The sequence below is a fragment of the Trachypithecus francoisi genome, unplaced genomic scaffold, assembly GCF_009764315.1.
Source record: "Trachypithecus francoisi isolate TF-2019V2 unplaced genomic scaffold, Tfra_2.0 Lachesis_group6, whole genome shotgun sequence".
NCBI classification, from domain to species: Eukaryota; Metazoa; Chordata; class Mammalia; order Primates; family Cercopithecidae; genus Trachypithecus; species Trachypithecus francoisi.
In genome coordinates this window covers 119,500,534-119,524,805 of record NW_022681471.1, presented here as the reverse complement: position 1 = coordinate 119,524,805, position 24,272 = coordinate 119,500,534, and the positions used below count along the sequence as shown (strand labels likewise).

Here is a 24,272-nt window from a genome sequence, read left to right as displayed (position 1 = left end):
ATATCTTGAGACCCTTCACCCCGACACCCCTGCCCTCTTTTTTCCCCCATATTTACAATCTCCTTCATGATTTCCTTGATTGGCTCTGTCTTAAGTCCTGTGAAGTCATGCACAATATCTAGACGCAGTTTTTTCTCCAGCAAGACTTTGTTTTGGGCTTGATGATTTTCATGGCTTTTTCTATAATGACAATAACATCTTCAATGGTATAATCTTTATACACTTTCTTGATGCTCTCTGTGATAGAGTTCTATTCCATAGCAATGACAATCCTTTCTGTAGAGTACCACGTGTAATGAGCTTTAGAGGTTCTTAACAACCCCCTGGTCTAGAGGCTGAATTAGAAACATTGTGTTTGGGGGCAAGTAGACCACTATGACACCTTCATTGTTGAACTTATGGGGTTCTGGGTGGCCAGGGGCATTGTCCAATATTAAAAGAATTTTAAAAGCCAGTTCCTTACTGGCAAGGTACTTCCTGACTTCAGGGACAAAGCATCAGTGGAACCAATTCAGAAAAAAGGATTTCCATTATCCAGGACTTCTAGTTGTACAACCAAAAGACAGGCAGCTGGCGCTCATCTTTTCTCTTCAAGGATTGGGGTGGGGATTAGCAGCTTTATAGACAAGGGCAGTTCTGATCATAAACCCCATTACATTACATGAAACAGTAGAGTTAGCCTGTCTCTTTTTGTTTCAATCCTGCTGCTTGCTTCTCTGCCTTCTAAATGTCCTTTGTGGTGCTTTTCTAGAACAGGATGCTTTCATCTGCATTCAAAACCTGTTCAGGCCAGGCACGGTGGCTCACACCTGGAATCCTAGCACTTTGGGAGGCCAAGGCATGTGGATCATGAGGTCGGGAGCTCGAGACCAGCCTGGCCAACGTGATAAACCCTGTCTCTCCTAAAAATACAAAAATAGCCGGGCGTCCTATTCAGGCAGATATTCTTTCTCCTCAACAATTTTCTTTTCTTTCTTTATTTTATTTTATTTTTTGAGACAGAGTCTTGCTCTGTTGCCCAGGCTGGAGTGTAGTGGCATGAACTCGGCTCACTGCAACCTCTGCCTCCCGGGTTCAAGCAATTCTCCTGCCTCAGCCTCCCTAGTAGCTGGAATTACAGGCGTGCACCACACTGCCCGGTCATCATGACTTTTCTCTGCTTCTTGAGAGCACTTCCAGCATCACTAGTCGCACTTTGTGTGAGTCTCATGATGTTATTCAAGGTTTACCATTTTGTAGTAAACACAATGAAAAATACGCCAGAGATGACTTCTTACTGCCACACGCAATTTACTGAAGAGATGAACTGCTCATGCAGAGATGAACTGCTCATGCAGAGATGATTAGTGTCGCAAGGCATTTGAAGTGAATACTCATAATATTTGAGCTCACTGCAATAGCAACAGGAGGTGGCTGTGAAATTATTACAATAGCACAGTATGTACTACAGTTAATTTTTTTCTTCTGTGCCTCATTGGATGCATTTTTTCCTTATTTTGTACTACAGTTAATTGTATGCAGTTATGATTTAATACTGCATATTTATATTTGTTTACATTTTTTCTCAACTGTGAATGTGCCATATATGGTCTATAAATATAAGTTTTGATAAATTTTAACTTTAAAAAAAGTTGTCAATGATATGTTGTAGCACAACTTTCATGGTAATAGTCAAGGAAAAATGTTTGAGACCAACTTCTATGTCTTACAATGGAATGGAGTCAGAGATCATTTTGTTTCAAATGTTCTTTTTTTTTTTTTTTTTTTTGAGATGGAGGCTCACTCTGTCAGCCAGACTAGAGTGCAGTGGTACAATTTTGGCTCACTGCAACGTCTGCTTCCCGGGTTCAAGTGATTCTCCTGCCTCAGCCTCCTGAGTAGCTGGGATTACAGGCGTGCACCACCACGCCCGGCTAATTTTTTTATTTTTAGTAGAGATGAGGTTTTGCCATGTTGGCCAGGCTGGTCTCGAACTCCTGACCTCAAGTGATCCATCCACCTCGGCCTCCCAAAGTGCTGGGATTACCAGCGTGAGCCACTGTTCCCTGGCCTGTTTCAAATGCTTTAAGCAAGGGAACAACAATAAAACACTTACTTATATTGTAACAGTATCTGTATATGTGCTGCTCAAGCCAGCACAATATTGCTTAACAGTATCTGCATTAAGTTTTTTTTTTCTGAGATGGAGTTTTGCTCTTGTTGCCCAGGCTGTAGTGCAGTGGCACAATCTCCACTCACTGCAACCTCCACCTCCCAGGTTCAAGCGATTCTCCTGCCTCAGCCTCCTGAGTAGCTGGGATTACAGGGGGCTGCCACCACGCCCGACTAATTTTTGTATTTTTAGTAGAGATGGGATTCATCATGTTGCCAGGCTGCTCTCGAACTCCTGACCTCAGGTGATCCACCTGCCTTGGCCTCCCAAAGTGCTGGGATTATGGGCGTGAGCCACTGCGCCCAGCCCTGCATTAACTTTTTATAATAGATTTATATTTATGGTAGCAAATGATAAAATAGACTAGTATGTACATATATTTTATACATTCATGACATACCTTTTTCTTAATTTTTTTCAGTGTTTCTAGGCCATGCCACTTACCTGGTATTTTTTTTTTTTTTCAAATTGTTGCAGATCTCCCCTAAATGTTCCAGTGTATTTATTGAAAAAAATCTGTATTTAAATAGACCAAGGCGGTTCAAACCTGTGTTGTTCAAGGGTCAACTGTATTGTATCTATATGTATTGCATATGTCTGATTGTACACATGGGGAAAATGCTGTGCCCAGAACTGTTAGCAATCACTTCTATGGAGTATATGAGCTTGGTTTTGAGGCGATGGGGAGTCGAGTGAGTCAGTCAATAGGTGTTTGTGAGTGTCAGCTGTGTCTATGCCCTGTCTAATCTATGGGCATACCTCTGCTAGTAAGTCAGGTCATATCCTCTGTGCCAGGTTCTCTGGCCCTTTAAGTACATTCGATCATTTAATTATCTGAACAATTAGATATTATTTTATGTGATTGAGAACTTATTCTACATTTGTTGCCCATTTTAATTCCAGTTGCTGAAATAATAAAGTTTACTTACTTAAGAAAAGTAAATTATTGTAATTATCTAGGACTGGATGAGCCTTCAGTTAGAACTGTAGTCAACACCTGTGACAAACACAGACTCTTTTTTTTCTTTAAGCCTGACATCTGTAACATTATTTCAGTCTTCCATTTCTCTTCCACTTTCACTGATTTTTTTCCCCAAACTTTGAATAGGAGAGGATGTAAATGTCTCTTCTATTAAAATTATTTTTTCATGTTTTTATTTGGAAAATGTTCTAATCTACAGAAAGTTGAAAAAAATAGCACAATAAATATCCATGAACCCTTCAGCAAGATTTGCCAGTTGTTAACGTTTGGCCTTTCTTTCTTTCTCTCTCTTTATTTAAAGAGATACATACATAGAACATTTTTTCTGAACCTTTTGGATGGCAGTTGCAGATAGCAGCACCTCACCCCTAAATTCTTCAGCCTGCAACTCCTGAGAATAAGGACATTCTCCCACAGAACCACAATACCAAACTTACACCTGAGTACATGAGCAGTAATTCAGTGGTATGACATACAGGCCGTATTTAAACTTCCCCAAACCAGGATTGATTGTTTTGAAAAACTCAAGCCAGTTATCTGTGGAATGCCTTGCATTCTGGATTATTCTGTCTTCTCATGATTAATTTCAGGTGACAACACTCTTTAGCACAAAGGATTACAGAGGAGATGTTGTAAACTTCTTATTGCATAAATCATGAGACCTATCACGCCAGGTTGTTGCACTCCTGGTGATGCTAACTGTGGTTAAGGTGTTACCCGCTCAGGGCCGGGCGCCGTGGCTCACACCTGTAATCCCAGCACTTTGGGAGGCTGAGGCAGGAGGATCACAAGGTCAGGAGGAGATCGAGACCACCCTGGCCAACGTGGTGAAACCCGGTCTCCACTAAAAATACAAAAATTAGCTGGGCGTGGTGGCGCATACCTGTAGTCCCAACTACTCGGGAGGCTGACGCGGGAGAATCGCTTGAACCCGGGAGGCAGAGGTTGCTGTGAGTCAAGATCGCGCCTTTGCACTCCAGCCTGGTGACAGAGCAAGACTCCTATCTCAAAAAGAAAAAAGAAAAAAAAAGTGTTACCCACCCAGATCGCTCCATTGGAAAGCATTGCATTGTTTTTTTCTTTTCTAATTAGTCCTCATGTCTGGGGTGATATGTTGAGATAGTGTGAATATACTCTTCCCAGCGAGCTTTCATTCAATGTTTTTAATGTCTTTGTCTAAATTTTTACAGTGGGGGTTGCAAAAGTGATGATTTTTCTACTTACGTTTTTCTGCATTTTTTAGTTGCCATTCTTCTGTTAAGATGGATGCTCCTTTCCACACCCCCACCACCTTTTTTTTTTTTTTGAGATGGAGTTTCGCTCTTGTTGCCCAGCTGGAGTGCAATGGCACAATCTTGGCTCACTGAAACCTCTGCTTCCCAGGTTCAAGTGATTCTCCTGCCTCAATTCCCGAGTAGCTGGGATTACAGGTGCCTGCCACCATGCCAAGCTAATTTCCTTTTTAAGTATAATTGTGGAACTGTTGATTAATTTTTAAATGTAATGTGCTATCCGCCACCACTATTGTCCTTTTTGATGCTTGCGTTGTATCAAAGAAGGTTGATCAGAGACTTTCTTGTTAGAAAGCTTAAGAAAAAGATTTTTACCATAATTTTATACATTAAAGATTACATGTATTTTTCTCCTGAATTTTTGACCAAGGATTTGCAGTGCTCAGTTTAATAAAACATTTAAATTCCCTAGGACTCTCACAGAAGGAGGAAGAGGAGGACACTTTTATTGAAGAACAACAACTAGAAGAAGAGAAGCTATTGGAAAGAGAGAGGTCAGTGCTAATTGAAACACTTAAAGTGAATGAAGTTACTTTATTGGAATATTCTCAGCCTTTACTAACCAGTACCAGTCTTCTATATAAAATCTTATACAAAATAGTTCTTTTTTTTTTTTTTTTTGAGACGGAGTCTTGCTCTGCCACCCAGGCTGGAGTGCAGTGGCCGGATCTCAGCTCACTGCAAGCTCCGCCTCCCGGGTTTACGCCATTCTCCTGCCTCAGCCTCCCGAGTAGCTGGGACTACAGGCGCCCGCCTCGTCGCCCGGCTAGTTTTTTGTATTTTTAAGTAGAGACAGGGTTTCACCGTATTAGCCAGGATGGTCTCGATCTCCTGACCTCGTGATCCGCCCGTCTCGGCCTCCCAAAGTGCTGGGATTACAGGCTTGAGCCACCGCGCCCGGCCACAAAATAGTTCTTATAAAATACCCTGTATAAATTATTTAAATCTGTAGTTGATGGGCTAAAACTAAATGTTATTTTTTTAAAAAAATGGAAGTACTTTTCTTCTGTTTTTACTATTTGTAATTGTTTTTTTTTTTTTTCTTTTTATTTTTTTAGACGGAGTCTCGCTCTGTTGCCAGGCTGGAGTGCAGGGTAGTGATCTTGGCTCACTGCAACCTCTGCCTCCCGGGTTCAAGTGATTCTCCTGCCTCGGCCTCCCAAGTAGCTGGGACAACAGGTGTGCACCACCGTACCCAGCTAATTTTTGTATTTTTAGTAGAGACAGTGTTTCACCATGTTGGCCAGAGTGGTCTTGATCTCTTGTGATGAAGCGATCCGCCTGCCTTGGCCTCCCAAAGTGCTGGGATTACAGGCGTGAGCCACTGCGCCTGGCCTGTAATTGTTTTTGAAAACAGAAGAAAAACAAAAACATGAACAAATGTAAAAAGGGAAAGGGCTTTAATAATTGAAACACACCCAAAGATAGCCACTGTTAAGAAAGAGAAAAGGAAAGTATAAATGTACTTTACATGGGTCTTTCTATAATGGCATGATATTTATACATATTTTTCTATAAATTGCTTTCCTGCTAAATATGTGGTGCATTTATTTAAGTCCTGATGCAGGGATCTAATTCAACCATTTCAGTGGCAGTACAGTACCCACTGTACAGAAGTAGCATCATTTATTTGCTATTCGTAGTTTATTCATTCGTAATTTATAGTTCTCTACCGATAGACTTTCAGGTTATATTGGTTTTTACTCATATGGAAAAAGTTGCAGTAAGCATCCATGTGTATATATCCTTGGTAACTGTCAAATTCTTTCCTTAAGAAAATGACTAACAAGGAGATTGTTGGAATCAAAGCGTAAGTTCATGTAAAAATGTAGATGGCCAGGTAGAAAGGGCTTCCTACTTTGCAGTTTGCAGCCCTTCTGGCAGTGAATGTAGGGGCCCATCTCCTCATACCTTCACTCATACTAGGCATTGGCAGTTTATACAACTCCTGTAATGGAAAGTGATATTTCACTGTTTCAAATGAACACTTCTGAATTAGGAAGAGTATCTTTTTATATGTTTTATTACCTAATTGTAGATTGCTCAAGTCTCACACCTTTCTCTTTTGGGATACATGTTTTTTTAAAATTTTGTTTTGTTTTGTTTTGTTTTGTTTGAGACAGAGTCTCGTTCTGTCGCTAGGCTGGAGTGCAGTGGTGTGATCTCAGCTCACTGCAACCTCCACCTCCCGGGTTCAGGCGATTCTCCTGCCTCAGCCTCCCGAGTAGCTGGGACTACAGGCGTGCACCGCCATGCCCAGTTAATTTTTTTTGTACTTTTAGTAGAGATGGGGTTTCACCATGTTGGCCAGTATGGTCTCAATCTCTTGACCTCGTGATCCGCCCACCTCGGCCTCACAAACTGCTGAGATTACAGGTGTGAGCCACCACGCTCAGCCGAAATTTCTTAATGTCTCTAAGCTTCTGTTTCCTTGTCTTTAATATGGAGATAAAGTCAATCATAGTATCCACCTCACAGAATTGTGGAGATTAAATGAGACGATGGATGTATAGTGTTTAACACAGTGTCAGCAGCTAAGAGGTGCTGTGATAGCTCTGGTTCTTATTATTATAGATTTCTGTTATGATGAAGACGATAGATATGGTATTAAATAAGAAAGTAATTTTTTTCCTGTTTATTTGAAATGCTTCTTTTAAATCACATACATGTATCTTTGTGCTCCTTAGATCTTTATTTCTTTGAGTTGCATACTATTGTTGAAAAGCAAGAAAATTATGTAAAAATACTGTATGACTTTATGTCCTATTTCAAAGCAGATGTATATTCAAGTTATTAAATTTTAAAATTTTTAACATTTTACTTTCTTGTGGTCTTAATTTATATATCATTTGGTTCAGTTATATGCAATTATATGTTTTTCAAAAGATTCGTAAATCAGAGTTGTGCACACTGAAACATCTATATGGTACCCTCACACATGGCATAGGAACACTGATATATGCAATGTACCAGCCTCTGCCATGGCTAAAAGATGTGTTCCTGGAATCTGTATTTGGAAATGTAATATATTTTATTTAAAATTGTGGTTAGGTCCCCAGACTAGACAGAAAACTTTACTGAACTCCTAATGCTGCTAAAGTAATACAGAACAGTTTCTCATATTCATTTCCCTTTTATAAATTCAGTGGAAAAATGAATTTGGGGTTCTAAACAGCTAATTGGCAAGTAGACTTTGGAAATATAAGCCCCGCTTTATATTAGAAATTTGTGATATTGGATGCCTGAGACACTTGCCACTTTAAGGTAATACCACTCATTATAATTGGTCATATAAAAAAACAGACTAGTTTAAAAAACTCACTAGTTTATTTTTACTTTTTCATTTTTTGAGGCAAAGTCTTGCTCTGTCATCTAGGCTGGAGTGCAGTGGCATGATCTCCGCTCACTGCAACCTCCGCCTCCCAGGCTCAAGCGATTCTCCTGCCTCAACCTCCCAAGTAGCTGGGATTACAGGCGGCTGCCACCACGCCCGGCTAATTTTTGTATTTTTAGCAGAGATGGGGTTCACCATGTTGGGCAGACTGATCTCAAATTCCTGACCTCAGGTGATCTGCCCACCATGGCCTCCCAAAGTGCTGGGATTACAGGTGTGAGCTATTGTGCCCGGCCCTCACTAATTTATTTTTATAACTTCATTTCTTAAAACCTGTAGCTTTATTTTAAAAACATGATCACAATGTACTTTTATTTTCCTTCTTTTGGCAGTTTAGGTGTTTGGAGGCAAACCACAGGAGTCTCTTAACTGTGTGGAGTAGTAGTCCAAATGTTTATGGCAGAGGATAATGGGTTTTCAGCGTGCTGCCATCATGGAATTGCTGCTTTTAAGAATAGGGGCTGGCTGTGGTGGCTCACACCTGTAATCCCCGCACTTTGGGAGGCTGAGGCAGGTGGATCACTTGAGGTCAGGAGTTCGAGACCAGCCTGGCCAACATGGTTAAACGCTCTCTGTACTAAAAATACAAAAATTAGCCTTGCATGGTGGCGGGCACCTGTAATCCCAGCTACCCAGGAGGCTGAGGCAGGAGAATCACTTGAACCCAGGAGGCGGAGGTTGCAGTGAGCCAAGATCACGCCACTGCACTCCAGCCTGGGCAACAGAGCGATACTCTGTCTCTAAATAAATAAATAAATAAAAATAATTGCATAGAATAGGACGGGAAATGCTTTCTGAATGTGGAAAGGTAGATGCTGCTTTGAAACTTGCTACCCATTTTATTGGCACCTAAACGTCACTGTGATCAGTCTAGAGGGAAAGTCATAGTGTCCTTTTTTTCTGTAAAGTATGTCACAGCCATATATACCTATGAAATGTAAGAGGGATTTTAAGTTATTGCCCATTAGGAAGATAGTTGCTGACACGTGGTGCTTTTCTAAAAGCTCTACTCTTCTCGTTCTCTTACACCCACTTGACTGCTTGAATAGAAAATAGCTTTCGTGATATTTGAATCAGTCCCAAAATGTGTCATTTTGCTCTCATGTGTGTGTGTATTTGTGGATGAATGCCCATTTCTTTTATCTGATTACATCATTATACTGATAGGCAAAGATTACATGAGGAGTGGTTGCTAAGAGAGCAGAAGGCACAAGAAGAATTCAGAATAAAGAAGGAAAAGGAAGAGGCGGCCAAAAAACGGCAAGAAGAACAAGAGGTACGGTAGGAGTCACGTAACTAGTGAACAAACTGATTACTTCACCATAGTAACTCCCATGAACAGCTGCCTATCTTGGGAGGTCGAAGTGAGCCAAGATCGCGCCATTGCACTCCAGCCTGGGCAACAAGAGCGAAACTCCATCTCAAAAAGAAAAAAAAAAGAGTTGCCTATCTTGAACTTAAAAAAAAGCAAAACTGGCCGGGCGCAGTGGCTCATGCCTGTAATCCCAGCACTTTGGGAGGCCGAGGCGGGCGGATCACAGGGTCAGGAGATCGAGACCACAGTGAAACCCCGTCTCTACTAAAAACACACACAAAAAAATTAGCCGGGCGCGGTGGCGGGCGCCTGTAGTCCCAGCTACTCAGGAGGCTGAGGCAGGAGAATGGCGTGAACCCGGGAGGCGGAGCTGGCAGTGAGCCGAGATCGCGCCACTGCACTCCAGTCTGGGCGACAGAGCTAGACTCCGTCTCAAAAAAACAAACAAACAAACAAAAAAAAGCAAAACTGATCTTATTCAGTATGCCAGTGTTTTAAAAGTTTTTCATCTATGTGTCCTGTGTGTGAAATGTTTTTAAAAAGTGTCTGAAACAAAGTTACTTTTTCTTCCCCTTTAAAGAGAAAGTTAAAGGAACAATGGGAAGAACAGCAGAGGAAAGACAGAGAAGAGGAGGAGCAGAAGCGACAGGAGAAGAAAGAAAAAGAGGTGATTCCTGTCCTGGGATGTGCTGTGTGATGAGTTTGAAGAATAAGCAGTAGGCATGTCAGAGTTTGGGGGTTTTTTTTCTTTTTTCTTGTCACTTCATTTGTTTGTTTGGAAAGAATCATATTTCATCTAGACATACACCAGAGTTCCCTTCTGACTCTCTTCTTTGGGTCCGTGCAGTGGCAGATTCCTTAAAGTTTTCTTCAGCTTTACCTTATTTACCCTTTATACTGGGCATTGGCAAATGTTTTAAAGGGCCAGATGGTAAATATTTTAGGCTTTATGGTTTGGTCTCTGTGGCAAACATCCAACTCTGCCAATGTACCCTGAATGTAGCCATCAATAATATGTAGATGAGTGGATATGTCTGTGTTCCAGGAAAGCTTTCTTTACGAAACAGGCAGCTGGTGCTTGCTTTATAGCAAGTTGTGTTTTTCTGAGGTTCTGCTGTATGTGAGTTGACTTCTTTAGAGAATAATATTTTGTTTTGTTTCCACATTTATTTAGGTCATAAGAGAACTTTTTTTTTTTTTTGAGACGGAGTCTCACTCTGTCACCCAGGCTGGAGTGCAGTGGCCAGATACCAGCTCACTGCAAGCTCTGCCTCCCGGGCTTACGCCATTCTCCTGCCTCAGCCTCCTGAGTAGCTGGGACTACAGGTGCCCGCCACCTCGCCTGGCTAGTTTTTTGTATTTTTTAGTAGAGACTGGGTTTCACCGTGTTAGCCAGGATGGTCTCGACCTCCTGACCTCGTGATCCGCCCGCCTCGGCCTCCCAAAGTGCTGGGATTACAGGCTTGAGCCACCGCGCCCGGCTCATAAGAGAACTTTTTACGACATGTCAGCAAGAATTAGAGGATTTAAAGAAATCAGGAACTCAAATATTGAGGAACTAGGAAATAGTTTTTGTTATTTGTATTAAATCTTGACTTCCTCTTCCACTTAGGCTATGAAGACAATTGTAGCTAATACACAGTTGCTTATTAAAAAAAAAAAAAAAAATTGGCCAGGTGCGGTGGCTCATGCCTGTAATCCCAGTACTTTGGGAGGCTGAGGCGGGCAGATCACAAGGTCAGGAGATTGAGACCATCCTGGCTAACACGGTGAAACCCCGTCTCTATGAAAAATACAAAAAATTAGCTGGGCGTAGTGGCAGGCACCTGGAGTCCCAGCTACTAGGGAGACTGAGGCAGGAGAATGGCGTGAACCCAGGAGGCGGAGCTTGCAGTGAGCCGAGATCACGCCACTGCACTCCAGCCTGGGCGACAGAGTGAGACTCCGTCTCAAAAAAAAAGAAAAAAAAATCTGTGAGGCATATGTATGTATGCATCTTCTCTATCTTCCAGGATTCTTTTTAAAAGATTTATTTGGTTTGTTTTGCTGCTATTCCTTAACAGTATATTTATTTCTGAGGTATCACAGCTCATCTTCCCTTGACTGATTCATCAGGATTTGTCTTTTCTGTAATATAGCTAAATTTAAATAGCATAAAATTGGATAATCACCTTATAATTGGGAAAAATGCATGTGTCTACATTGTAGTCAATATGGGGCAGAAGCAGCCTCCACAATCTTTGTTTTTGTATCTCAGGCCATCTGTTAATTTCAGTACAGATTTTAAACACCTTTATTTGAGCACTTCTTTCCAGATGAGGCAAGATCATGCTAGGTTTTTAGGGGGGAGAAAAATTATTTGGAGCTTGTCATTTTTTTATAGAGAGGAATTAATTCCTATTTTAACAGTAGAGTGTTCCTCAACTGAGGTCTTTCAGGAATTCGGTAACAGCTAAGGCCTCCTTTAAATGCTTTTGTTTCAGAGGAAATCTGTGAGACATTAAGGATAAATGAGGGACATGAAATAGATTCTAAAGCTTATAAAAAAGAATCGGCAGTATGTGTTTCTGCTATATGCTAGACACTTCGCTAGTGGACAGACACAGAGCAGTGAAAGACACCGTCTTTGCTCTCATTGAGCTAGTTTTTTATATGGGAGTGTAAGATGATAAGTAAGCAAAACAGATCATTCAAAATGTGATCATATTAAGTGCTATAAAGAAATAAAGCAGGCTGGGCGTGGTGGCTCACACCTGTAATCCCAGCACTTTGGGAGGCTGAGGCGGGCAGATCACGAGGTCAGGAGTTCGAGACCAGCCTGGTCAACATGGTGAAACCCCGTCTGTACTAAAAATACAAAAAATGAAGCCCGGTGTGGTGACGGGCACCTGTAGTCCCAGCAACTCAGGAGGCTGAGACAGAAGAATCACTTGAACCCGGGAGGCGGAGGTTGCAGTGAGCCAAGCTTGAGCCACTGCACTCCAACCTGGGCGACAGAGCTAGACTTCGTCTCAAAAAAAAAAAAAAAGAAAAAGAAAGCAGAGTGATGTGATAGAGTAATGAGAACAGAGTTGTGCTTCTATGGATTGCCTGCTCGAGGACATTTCTGAGGAGGTGATGTTTGAGCTGACACCGAGTGGAGAGATCTCAGCGGGAAGAGGCCTGAAGCTTGAAGGCTGAAAAAAGGCTGGGGAGCCTGAAATCTAGAGTCCAAAGGAGAGAAGGGAAGTGGAGGAGGTTGCTGGGGGAGGGTGGGGAGTGGAGGGTAAGCAGAGTCAGATCATGTAGGGCTTCCTGGATTTGAACGAGGCGTTTGGATTTTATGTTTCCTATAATGGTAAGCCACTGAAGGGGTTTAAGCAGGGAATGACTCTATCTCATTTATATCTATACCTTTTAACAGATCATTCTTTTAAAAAAAAAAATTTCTTTTGAGATGGAGTCTCACACTGTCACCCAGGCTGGATCTCTGCTTACTGCAACTTCTGCCTCCCGGGTTCAAGCAATTCATGTGCCTCAGCCCCCTGAGTAGCTGGGATTATAGGTGCCTGCTACCACGCCCAGCTAATTTTTGTATTTTTAGTAGAGACAGGGTTTCACCATGTTGGCCAGGCTGGTCTCGAACTCCTGACCTCAAGGGATCCATCCGCCTCAGCCTCCCAAAGTGCTGGTGTGAACCACTGCACCAGACCTTTTTAACAGATCATTTTTACTTACTATAAAAATGAGGAATGGGGACAGTGACCAGTTAAAAGGCCTCTGATTCCAAATAAAGATAAGTACACAGATTTGGGGTGTGTCAAAGCAGAGTCAGTGGGACTCTAGCTAGTAGATTGAATGGGAGGGAGGACAAAGAGAGAGAGGGGAATTCAAGTCATATTTTTAGGTTGTTAGTTTGAATAGACAGATGACTGGCAGCACTATTCACTGAGGGAGCATTCAGGTGGATGTGGGCCAGGGAGTGTAGAGGATACGAGTTCTGTTTTGAGCACCACAAATAAGCAGCTAGACATACGAGTCTTATGTAATGCTTTAAGGGGCTAGGGAAGATAAGACTGTTAAACATAGGTACAACTTGCTCAAATGCCAATTAGGTAGAAATTTACTGGCATATTGCAGAACCTCCTTTGCCTTATTAAAAAGTTAGAATTTTCTCCTAAGTGCTAATTACCACTGGTCATGTCATACTTTAGCTTCTGCTAAATGTTTATGATTTCATCTAGCATTGCTTTTTGGGGTTTTTTTGTTTGTTTGTTTGTTTGTTCGTTCGTTTTTTTAGACGCAGTCTTGCTGTTTCACCCAGGCTGGAGTGCAGTAGCGTGATCTGGGCTCACTGCAACCTGCGCCTCCTGGGTTCAAGCGATTCTCCTGTCTCAGCCTCCCAAGTAGCTAGGATTACAGGCACGTGCCACCACACCCAGCTAATTTTTGTATTTTTAGTAGCGACGGGGTTTCACCATCTTGGCCAGGCTGATGTAGAACTCTTGACCTCAAGTGATCCACCCACCTTGGCCTCCCAAAGTGCTAGGATTACAGGCATGAGCCACCATGCCCGGCCTAGCATTGTGTTTTATATTCACTAATACTCCCTTTTACAAACTAGGACATGGTATATATACTCAAATATACTAAGTATTACTATTATTGAAACTCTTATAAGACTATTTTAAATATTTTGCAATGGGATCTAGTAAATTTTCTATTTGAATAGAATGTCTCAGCTATGGGCCGGGCATGGTAGCTCACACCTGTAATTCCAGCACTTTGGGAGGCCGAGGCGGGTGGATTGCTTGAGCTCAGGAGTTTGAGACCAGCCTGGACAACATGGTGAAACTTCATCTCTACAGAAAATAGGAAAATTATCCAGGCATGGTGGTGCGTGACTGTAGTCCCAGCTACTCAGGAGGCTGAGGTGGGAGATCACTTGAGCCTGGGAGGCAGAGGTTGCAGTAAGCTGAGGTCACGCCACTGCACTCCAGCCTGGATGACAGAGTGAGACCCTGTCTCAAAAAAAAAAAAAAAAAAAAAAAGAAAGTCTCAGCTATATATCGTTTGAAAGCTTTTCAAAAGATCTGTGATTCAAAAGAAAACTAGAACGTGTGTGCTCGTGTGTGTATGTGTTTTAATTGTTACACTTGAGATTCTTAACCAGAGAAACCAGATGTGACTTACCTGACTTCTGGGTTTTCATTAGTCCTGTGTTTGCACCATTTTTAGGAAGCTTTGCAGAAGATGCTGGATCAGGCTGAAAATGAGGTATTTTTAAAACCTTTCATTGAGAATTTGAGACCAATTAATGTTTACTTAGAAATAATACTTCCAGTAATGTTAGTTTTGTGGTAGGTTACTCAGATCATGTTTGGATATCTGAAAAAGTGTTTGTGGTGCTTTGATTATACAACAACAACAAGCTTTATTGATGAACAAATACAGATGGTATTCATGACCCCTGTGGACTGGACTTGTTTAGAGTCCTTACAGTGTGCTTAAGCGACATCACATACTGTAAGCCTCCAGTGGACAGTTTACCTTGAATCAGAGTAACTTCGATTTCTGAATGTGGTGGTTCCCTAATAAGTTCTTGGACCCCTTTTTTTTGTTTTTTTTTTTCTGTTTTTGAGACGGAGTTTTGCTCTTGTTGCCCAGGCTGGAGTGCAGTGGTGCGATCCCAGCTCACTGCAGCCTCTGCCTCCTGGGTTCAAGCAACTCTCCTGCCCCAGCCTCCTGAGTAGCTGGGATTACAGGCATGCGCTACCAGCCCAGCTAATTTTATATTTTTAGTAGAGATGGGGTTTCTCCATGTTGGTCAGGCTGGTCTTGAACTCCTGACCTCAGGTGATCCACCCACCTTGGCCTCCCAAAGTGCTGGGATTACAGGTGTGACCTCAGGTGATCCACCCACCTTGGCCTCCCAAAGTGCTGGGATTACAGGTGTGAGCCACTGCGCCTGGCCTTCTTGGACCCTTTTTAGAATGGATGGAAACCTTGGCAACTGCCCCTGGTGGCAGTAGTGATACCAGATAAAGGAAAGTGACCAGGAGCCAAGAGAGACATGGAGCCCATGTCTCAGTACCGTTGTTTGTAAAGTCTTCGTTGCCTGTTACAACTTAAATGTTTGCATTCTTAAATGAAACCATGTTTATCTTTGAGGAAAATATTTTAATATACTTTGAAACATCTCGTCTTCATGGGTTTTTGCTCCACCAGTAAAGTCATGGTTATTTTCAACAGTTGGAAAATGGTACCACATGGCAAAACCCAGAACCACCCGTGGATTTCAGAGTAATGGAGAAGGATCGAGCTAACTGTCCCTTCTACAGTAAAACAGGAGCTTGCAGATTTGGAGATAGGTAACTAATTTTGTTTTATCATGTCAGAATGAAGTGATTCAAAATGTTGAAGTTTGTGAGTTCTCCTTTTGGGGGAGGGGCAGGCTTTCATTTAAAATGTCCGTCATCAGACATCTGCTGTTTTCTTGCTGCTGCTCTCGTTTTCCCAGCTGATCATCCTCTGCTTTGACCATCCCTGTTCCCTCTATCCTTGTTCCCTGGGTGGGCTTAGCCTAATTCTCTGAGGGTGCTTCCTTCGCATTCCGCATCTTTAGGAAGCCACTTTGCTTGTTGGTTTCTTCCTAAGCTTGCATTAGTCCATGGTGCACAACTGGGATGGGGAAATAATATATTTCAAGAGCTTGGAGCAGTTTGGCTTTATTTTTTGAAGGGCAAACACTGTCCCCAAAACAGGCTTTTAATTTTTAAAACTTGGCATGTGCCAGGAGTTCCAGGCTGCTGTAAGCTATGATCGCACCACTGCACTCCAGCCTGGGTGACAAAACAAGACCCTGTCTCAAAAAAGAAAACAAAAAAAAACTTGGCATGTGTGAAGGGATATCTGTGAAAGACAGGATCCAAATGAGGAGAGTAAAAGTGTTTTAATTTCTGTTGTCAGTGAGTGTGCTCAGACTCAGGTACAGACCGCTGGGTGCAAAAACGGGCTTCAGTGGCTACCACTTTGTGAAAGTTTCTTCAGCTCTGTGTGCCTTCATTCTCTCATCTATGAAATGGGATTAAACATAGTCTCATCTTTCTGAGGGGGCTGTGAGGCTGAAATGAGCACACACCCCCATAGAACAGGGCCCCCGGAGTGCTTGCTGACATTTGCGTTATTGTGACTCTTGCTGTTATTCTGGGAGACACTCTTCTTGTTCCCTGCCCCTTTTGGGTCAATGTTTTTGAAAGAAGACATTCATATGGAAATCTAGTGTTGATCTCTTCAGTCATTTAGCAAATATTTGAACACCTATTATATGCCAGGTAATGGTGATTTTTATAATTTGGCCTGTTTATGAATGAACAACTTAAAGTGGGTAAATAATTCCTAATGGTGAATGAGTCCATCTGAGACAAAATCTAATAATTATCACCATACATTCTGCAGAAGAGAAGATCTAATCATAACCTTAACATCCTATTAATCCTGAAAAGGGATATGAATAGTAAAATGCAGATGTATTTAATCAGAAACCATATGTCATCTGTCAGCTTTACTTTATTCATAAAAGTATTCATGTTGTGAGGTTTTTTTCTTCTTCTTTGAAAATATATCCTTCTCTATGGTTCTTTTCTTTTTCTTTTTGAATTTAAGTGTTCACACCATTTTTCATTTTTTAAGAACAGTGGTTCTTCACTCTGGATGCACATTAGAGTCATCTAGAAAACTTAAAAAAGTTATGTCCTACCTCAAGTTGAGTAAATCAGAATATCAGGGCTAGGTGCGGTGGCTCACACCTGTAATCCCAGCACTTCGGGAGGCCAAGGCAGGCAGATCGCTTGAGCTCAGGAGTTTGAGACCAGCCTGGACAACATGGTAAAACCTAGTCTCTATAAAAAAAAAAAAAAGATAAATAAAAGAATACCAGGGACTTGGGTGGCCTTAGTTTCAAAATGTCCTCAAGTGTTTCTAGTGTGCCCTAGGATTGACAGCCACTAATGTCAAGTGTGTATGTCCTTTTGTATTTTAGAGGGGGATTGCAGATGTCCGGAATGTCTGTGAAAAGAGTCACAGGATCTTCTAATTAGTAGAAAACCTCCTCTTGAAAAACTGGGAACTAAGGAAAAGAAAGAGACTTTATTCCCTTTGATACCTTTAGAAGTGTTTCTCAAATACACACTTAATCTGAACAAGAAATGGTAATAATTGATTGGTGTAAAAAACTTCCCACTAAAGAAAAATGCACTGTGAATTACCTTTCAGAGACAACTGGGACTCCATGCAAGTTCACATTTGCATGGGTAGTTGAACCAAATTGCATTTAATGTTTTCCAGCTGCAGGATGCCTCATGTAGGCTCTATCTCTAACATTTCCTCTAAATTTAAGACCCATGGTAGCCTGATTCTTGATTCTCCTTTTTTTTTTTTTTTTTTTGAGACGGGAGTCTCGCCCTGTCGCCAGGCTGGAGTGCAGTGGTACGATCTCGGCTCACTGCAAGCTCCACCTCCCAGGTTCAAGCAATTCTCCTGCCTCAGCCTCCCGAGTAGCTGGGACTACAGGCACACGCCACCACACCCGGCTAATTTATTTGTATTTTTAGTGTAGACGAGGTTTCACCATGTTGGCCAGGATGGTCTCGATCTCTTGACCTCGTGATCTGCCCGCCTCGGCCTCCCAAGTGCTAGGGTTCCAGGCGTGAGCCACTGCGCCTGGCCTGATTCTCCTTTTGTTGGGCAAAAGTGAGAGGAGGGGGGATGTCTTAAACGATTTCGAGAACTTGGTTGATAGGCCCTCCTTGTGGGAAGAGGGAATGGCCCGTCATGCTCTCAGACCCCATCTCTCCTCAAGTCATTTCAAGGAAATATGGACAGTGGTCAAATTAGTTTGTGAACATTTCTTACAGTTTTCATAGGCATATGAAATTTTGCCATCACAACTATCAAAGTATGAGAGCAATGTGGAGATTTTCATCATTCAGGTGATAAGTTGTGACATGAAATTCTGTGAAATTAGCAGTTACAAAATCTAGCACCATCCCTTTAGACAAGTAGACTGCTCTGTTCCCCTTTTATGGAGAGCCCCAGTGACTTGCTCCAGATCGTGCAGCCGTTCTGCTCTGTCGTTAAGTTTTGTGAGACCATCAGAGGAACACTTCCATAATCTAAGCATTTCTTTGGTTGGTTGTTTTTGTAATTAGTACAGAGTTCAATTCTAGAGCCGTGGTGGAATTGGTATTTTTTGGAGTCACAGCTTTGAGGGGAATCTATTTGTTTGTCTCCTCAAAGGTAATAATTACTAATGGAAGGTAAAACTGAGTGGTCTATTTATACCTCACTTACTTCCAAAAGTGACTTAAAGGTTCGTGATCTGGTGCATTAAATTAAAGAAAGTAAAGGAAATTGAAAGCAAGGAAAGGAAGAGAAAGTGAATTATTTTCTCCAGGTTTTTATTTCTCCGTATTTGAATGCATCTCAAGCAGATAATAAGCTGTAATTCTTACCAAAAAGGAAGAATGAGTGATATCTCTAGAAAGACAAAAATTTCCCTGGCACCCAATTCTAAAGGTTTCTCCCATGGAATATTTTACAAAGACATAAATAGGAAGGTGGACGATAACTTGAATAGATGCTTTATAACAGTTGCATATGTAATTTTCATGAGAATGTTTCTTGCAGTGACCTTCGATAAATGATTGCAGCTTCACTTTGATGTGCAATGCAGGGATTCTATGTAGCACAAAGGTAATGGGTACCAGGAGTACTTCCTTGAGAAGAAGAAAAAGAGGAGTAGTCAGTTAGCTATACCTGAGGGGCATTTGGATACCCACACCATTTATTGGCCATTCTTGGCCTAAGGTAATATCCAACAACTGTGGGTTTTTGCAGCAAACTGACTTAAGTATCAGAATAATGGGTAAATAGTATGCCCGAAACCAGTGGGTTCCCAAATATGGCTGATCTTCAGGACCAGGTAGGGAGCTACTTTGAAAATATGGGTCCCCCACCCCTTGAGGTCTGATCAGATGGTCTAGGGTAGGAAGTAAGAAGTCTCATTTCTTCCCAGGTAATTCTGAGAAGCACACAGGCTTGGAGCCGCAGCTTTAGACTGCCTTCGTAAATGTCACTTCCCTTAGCTGAGCTTTCAGTAAAAACTCTAGGGCTGGCCTTTTGCATACACTTAGATTATAAGGACTGTCTTGAGGCCAGGGGGGATTTCTCCCCAGACAGGGACTTCAGTTCTATTCCAAAACTGACAAATGCTTACTTGACATCCTGGGAACTAGGGCCAAGTTCATTCAGATCTAAGAATCCCTTGAGCAGAATTTTAACCTCATTAAATTGGTTCCTTGTTTAATTCTGTGCATGCTTCATACTTATAATATTTTGATTCACTGTTAGTGTTGCCAGCCAGGTTGAGTCTTTGCTCTTTGTTCTGTCAGTAGTTGGGAAGAGGGATCTAATTGCAAGGTCTCTAATTGAATCATCCAGGAGGTCATTTGGAAAATAGAAAATTTCACATTAATGAACACTGATTAAGCATTTCTGAGCTGAGCATGGTGTATGCTGGGCATTCTGTAAGCATTATCTCAGTAGGTGCTTAGATAGACATTACAGATGTGGAAAGTGAGTGTGATGAAACATTTAGTCATTTTAGGACCAGTGTTATTTTTTCCCAACATGTCCTATTCTTCAACTCTCTTTCTTCCTAAATTCTGTGGACTCCCCCAGCAAAAAAAAAAAAAAAAGTTTTTTTCTTACCAATTTTGACTAGCAACCTAACCAGGAAAATTTTGTTTATTTGGAACCTTGAACTACATTTTTCCTCCTCATTGTATGTTAGGAGAAGGAAGGAAGTAAGAAAGTAAACTCATATGAAGGATTTTTGAAATATTACTCAGGTACAGTCTAGTCAGCTTAGCCTTGGTCTAGTTTAAACTATGAAAAGAAAATCGTTCTTCATAATGGTTAGCCACCTTCATTAAATAAGAAATAAATGATGCAGGTATGGTAGCTCATACCTGTAATCCCAGAGCTTTGGGAGGCTGAGGCAGGAGGATCACTTGAAGCCAGGAGTGCGAGACCAGCCTGGGCAGCATAGCGAGACCCCATCCCTACAAAAATAAAAAAGTTATTCAGGCATAGTGGCATGCGCCTGTGGCATGCGCCAGCTCCTCAAGATGCTGAGGCAGTAGGATGACTTGAGCCCGGGGAATTGAAGGTTGCAGTGAAGTGTGGTCATACCATCGCACTCCAGCCTGTATGACACAACAAGACCCTGTCTCAAAAACAAATTATATCTATTACACCCTATCATGGACAGGCACCAGATACTAGATTAATGCAGATGTCTTGGATCCCTCTCTTCCAAGCCATATGACTTGGGCAAGTGTGCTTTTCTAGGTCTCAGCTTCCTTCTTTGCAAAGTGGAGAAAATACTAGTCCCCACTGTCCTAAAGGGATATAAGGACCAGAGGGGAAAAATGTAAAAATGCCATGAAAGCTACAAGATGCTGTACACAGATCAGATTGAATTGCTTCATTAACTGGAAATTCTAAATTCTTGGATTACTATATTGTGTAAACATGGAGTCCACTGACGATTGTCCAGAACCAGGATTGCATTGTTAGTTCCCACCTTCCTCTCGGCAGTCCCGCATGTGACATCTTCATGCCTATCACCACATCCTGTCACACCAATCAGCAGGCCTTCTTTTCCCCTGTGGTTCAACATGTGTAGGCTTCCTGAACTTCATTCAAAGGCAGCTGAATGGTATATGAACTCTGAACTGTTTCCAACTTGACATTAAAACAGCAAGTGCCAAGTTTCAGCACTTAAAAAAAATCCCCTTAAGCGCTGAAACTTGGCATCTGAGTGGGGTTTCTTCTCTTTCAGTTAAGTCAAAACAACTAAATTACATGAGTTTCTATCTCAAAATTTAAAGCAAGTGTTTTTGTTTGTTTGTTTGTTTTTTGTTTGAGATGGAGTTTTGCTTTTGTCGCCCAGGCTGGAGTGCAATGGCGCGATCTCAGCTCACTGCAACCTCCGCCTCCTGGGTTCAAGCGATTCTCCTGCCTCAACCTCCCAAGTAGCTGGGATTGTAGGCGCTACAGGCGCACACCAACACGCCCGGCTAATTTTTTGTATTTTTTAGTAGAATTGGGGTTTTACCATGTTAGCCAGGCTGGTCTCAAACTCTGGACCTCAGGTGATTCGCCCGCCTCGGCCCCCCAAAGTGTTGGGATTACAGGCGCGAACCACCACGCCTAGTCTAAAGCAGGTGTTTTGTGTGTAATTTTCAACTATTGGTCTAGTGAATTGAAGTTTTTCTTTCATATGCAGATGTTCACGTAAACATAATTTCCCAACATCCAGTCCTACCCTTCTTATTAAGAGCATGTTTACAACATTTGGAATGGAGCAGTGCAGAAGGGATGACTATGACCCTGATGCAAGCCTGGAGTACAGCGAGGAAGAAACCTACCAGCAGTTCCTAGATTTCTATGAGGATGTGTTGCCCGAGTTCAAGAACGTGGGGAAAGTGATTCAGTTCAAGGTGGGCATGCGTGTGGAGGAGGGACTGGTTTGCTTCACCCTGCAGTACTTAATGGCCCAAGAGAGCTGGGACACAGGCTCAGCTGGGGTCAGGCATGCTGACACTGTGTAACTGTGACTTCCCCTCTTTCTCTCTTTCCACCCCTACCTCGTTGCCAATGTCGCGTCAATACCACACGAAATCATAAACATGTATTAGCATGGTATTTCCTGAATGCTAGGGGTCTAGATTGCAAAGGATCTTTCATTTATTTGGTAGCTTTGTGCTCCAGTTCTTTTCCAGCACATGCATTCTCTGTATCAGGTCCTCTGCACATAGCCATCCAGTCCTTCACTTAGAAGCTGCATGTGACAAACGGTGCATTCCCTTCCTTCCTCTGTAGGTGGCTTCCATGTACAGTGTGACACAACTTCACTCACTAAGTTTGTTGGTTCATTGTGTTGACAGTACCAGCTTAGCTTCCACCCAAGGTGTATGTTCTTTCTTCTGGAGCCACACAGGAACATAAACCACATAAACCTAGATTCCACCACCTCCTCCACTGCTTTTTTTACATTCTTTTTATTCATTGGATACTTTCAATACTGAATATAATATTATACAAACCATGGTCTGTGATGCAGCATAGTTGGTGAAAAAGGCATTCAGATGACACATAATGATTTTAAAGTATTCCTTAGTGCAAGGGTAAGGCCAGATGTAATCTCTGCTGCTCCCAGGACCCATTCGTTGAATTCTAACAGGGTGAAGCTTCCTGCCTTGTCTGTGATTCCGTCAGATCTGAACTGGAATGCCTTGGTTATGGTAAGGCAGGGAAATTGTCCCATAATTTGGGAAAAGACAGGAATAATACTGTGAATTTTTTCCTGCAAGTTGCAAATGATGATGAAAAGTTGGAACACCCCCCAAAAGACAAAGATATTCCTGACATTGAAGGCTATACTTCTATCAACTGATTTCAATATTTTTAAAAATTCTTTTTTATTTTTTTTTCCTCCTTAACCTTTTGTTTCTGGGGCATATGCCTTTCTGTCTTCACACTACTTGTCAGCACAAGCAATAACTGCTGAAGTGGAACTGCCTGGTCACACCCACACAACACCATGTTAGAAGCACTGGACGAGGAGGCCATGTGGTTTGACTGGCCTTGCCACTTCTTCCTGCCTTTTCCTTATCCTGAAAGTGAGGGGACTGGATTACATCAGCGGTTTTCCTCATAGGGTTTCTTGATTATACTGCTTCTGTGAAGTGGTAGTGGGAGGGCTGCTTTCAGAACTTCAGAGTAGTTCATGGAAATTGCACCCTTACTTGCAACAGGCTGCACCCACAAACCACAACCACCACAACGTATTTTTTCTTTTGTTCAGAGTTCTCTCACCCTAGCTTGCACAGCTGACATGCACTCCCGAGGCCTTTTATTCTTCCTTCTAAGGGTGGTGTTACAAATTGTCATTGAGTATGGGTCCCGCTCGTTTTTGGATACCCTAAGAAAATACTCTGGGACAAATTTGTAAATTATAGATTCATTTTGAACATAAATGCTAAACACTAGTATGAATATTCGAGGACCTTTTTATATACTATTATATAAAAACAAATCAGATTTGTCATTGTTGAAGGCAAATGATCAAATATTTAACCTAACTAGTAATAGGAACAGTACATATGAAAATGGGATGATATTCACACCTATCAGTCAAAAAATTATAAATTCTGTTAATACCAAGGGTAGATGAGGATGTGTACATTAGTAAAACCACTTCAGAGAGCAGTTTGTCAATAACTAGTGAAGGTACGTGTAATCTATAAACTGGCTATGCACAGTAGAGAGATCTTTATACCACAGAGACCTGTTTTTTTTTTTTTTTGAGACGGAGTCTTGCTCTGCCACCCAGGCTGGAGTGCAGTGGCCGGATCTCAGCTCACTGCAAGCTCCGCCTCCCGGGTTTATGCCATTCTCCTGCCTCAGCCTCCCGAGTAGCTGGGACTACAGGTGCCCGCCTTGTCGCCCGGCTAGCTTTTTGTATTTTTAAGTAGAGACAGGGTTTCACCGTATTAGCCAGGATGGTCTCGATCTCCTGACCTCGTGATCCGCCCGTCTCGGCCTCCCAAAGTGCTGGGATTACAGGCTTGAGCCACCGTGCCCGGCCGAGACCTGTTTAAGAATGCTGACTGCAGTACTGTTTGTGGATGAACAATTGGAAGCATCTTGAAAAACCATCATTCTAGAGGAGTAGATAAGTTTTATTTTTTGGTACATCCAGTATACAGTAGTTAAGTTTATGTGACTACATCTTGAAAAAAGAATATGGAATAAATACTATTTCTATAAAATTTTAAAACATACAAAGCAACATTATGTTGTTTATCAATACATATTACCTGTTTCTTTGCATATGTATATATAATATGTGTATACCCATTATAAATAATAAACATTTATATGTATGATACATATGTGTGGGTTTTGGCATGCATATGATATATGTATATATGCCTGCATCTGTGTATTTGTATTTGTGTCTGTGTAGGTCTATGTATGTAATATGTGTGTTTGCGTTTGGAATGTGAAGGCTACACTCAACCTGTGGA

The 24,272-nt window shown here is 41.9% G+C and overlaps 1 protein-coding gene across 2 annotated transcripts in view; it reads left to right on the top strand.

The window, feature by feature from the left end:
* The window catches only part of ZRSR2 (zinc finger CCCH-type, RNA binding motif and serine/arginine rich 2), a 35,117-nt gene that overhangs the window by 5,763 nt on the left and 5,082 nt on the right, over window positions 1-24,272 (top strand). For both annotated transcript variants that reach the window (XM_033200902.1, XM_033200901.1), the window contains exons 3-8: window positions 4,839-4,920; window positions 8,988-9,096; window positions 9,716-9,802; window positions 14,353-14,391; window positions 15,367-15,485; window positions 21,467-21,680. In XM_033200902.1, coding sequence (XP_033056793.1) covers window positions 4,839-4,920; window positions 8,988-9,096; window positions 9,716-9,802; window positions 14,353-14,391; window positions 15,367-15,485; window positions 21,467-21,680 — 650 coding nt within the window. The remainder of the gene's footprint in view (window positions 1-4,838; window positions 4,921-8,987; window positions 9,097-9,715; window positions 9,803-14,352; window positions 14,392-15,366; window positions 15,486-21,466; window positions 21,681-24,272) is intronic.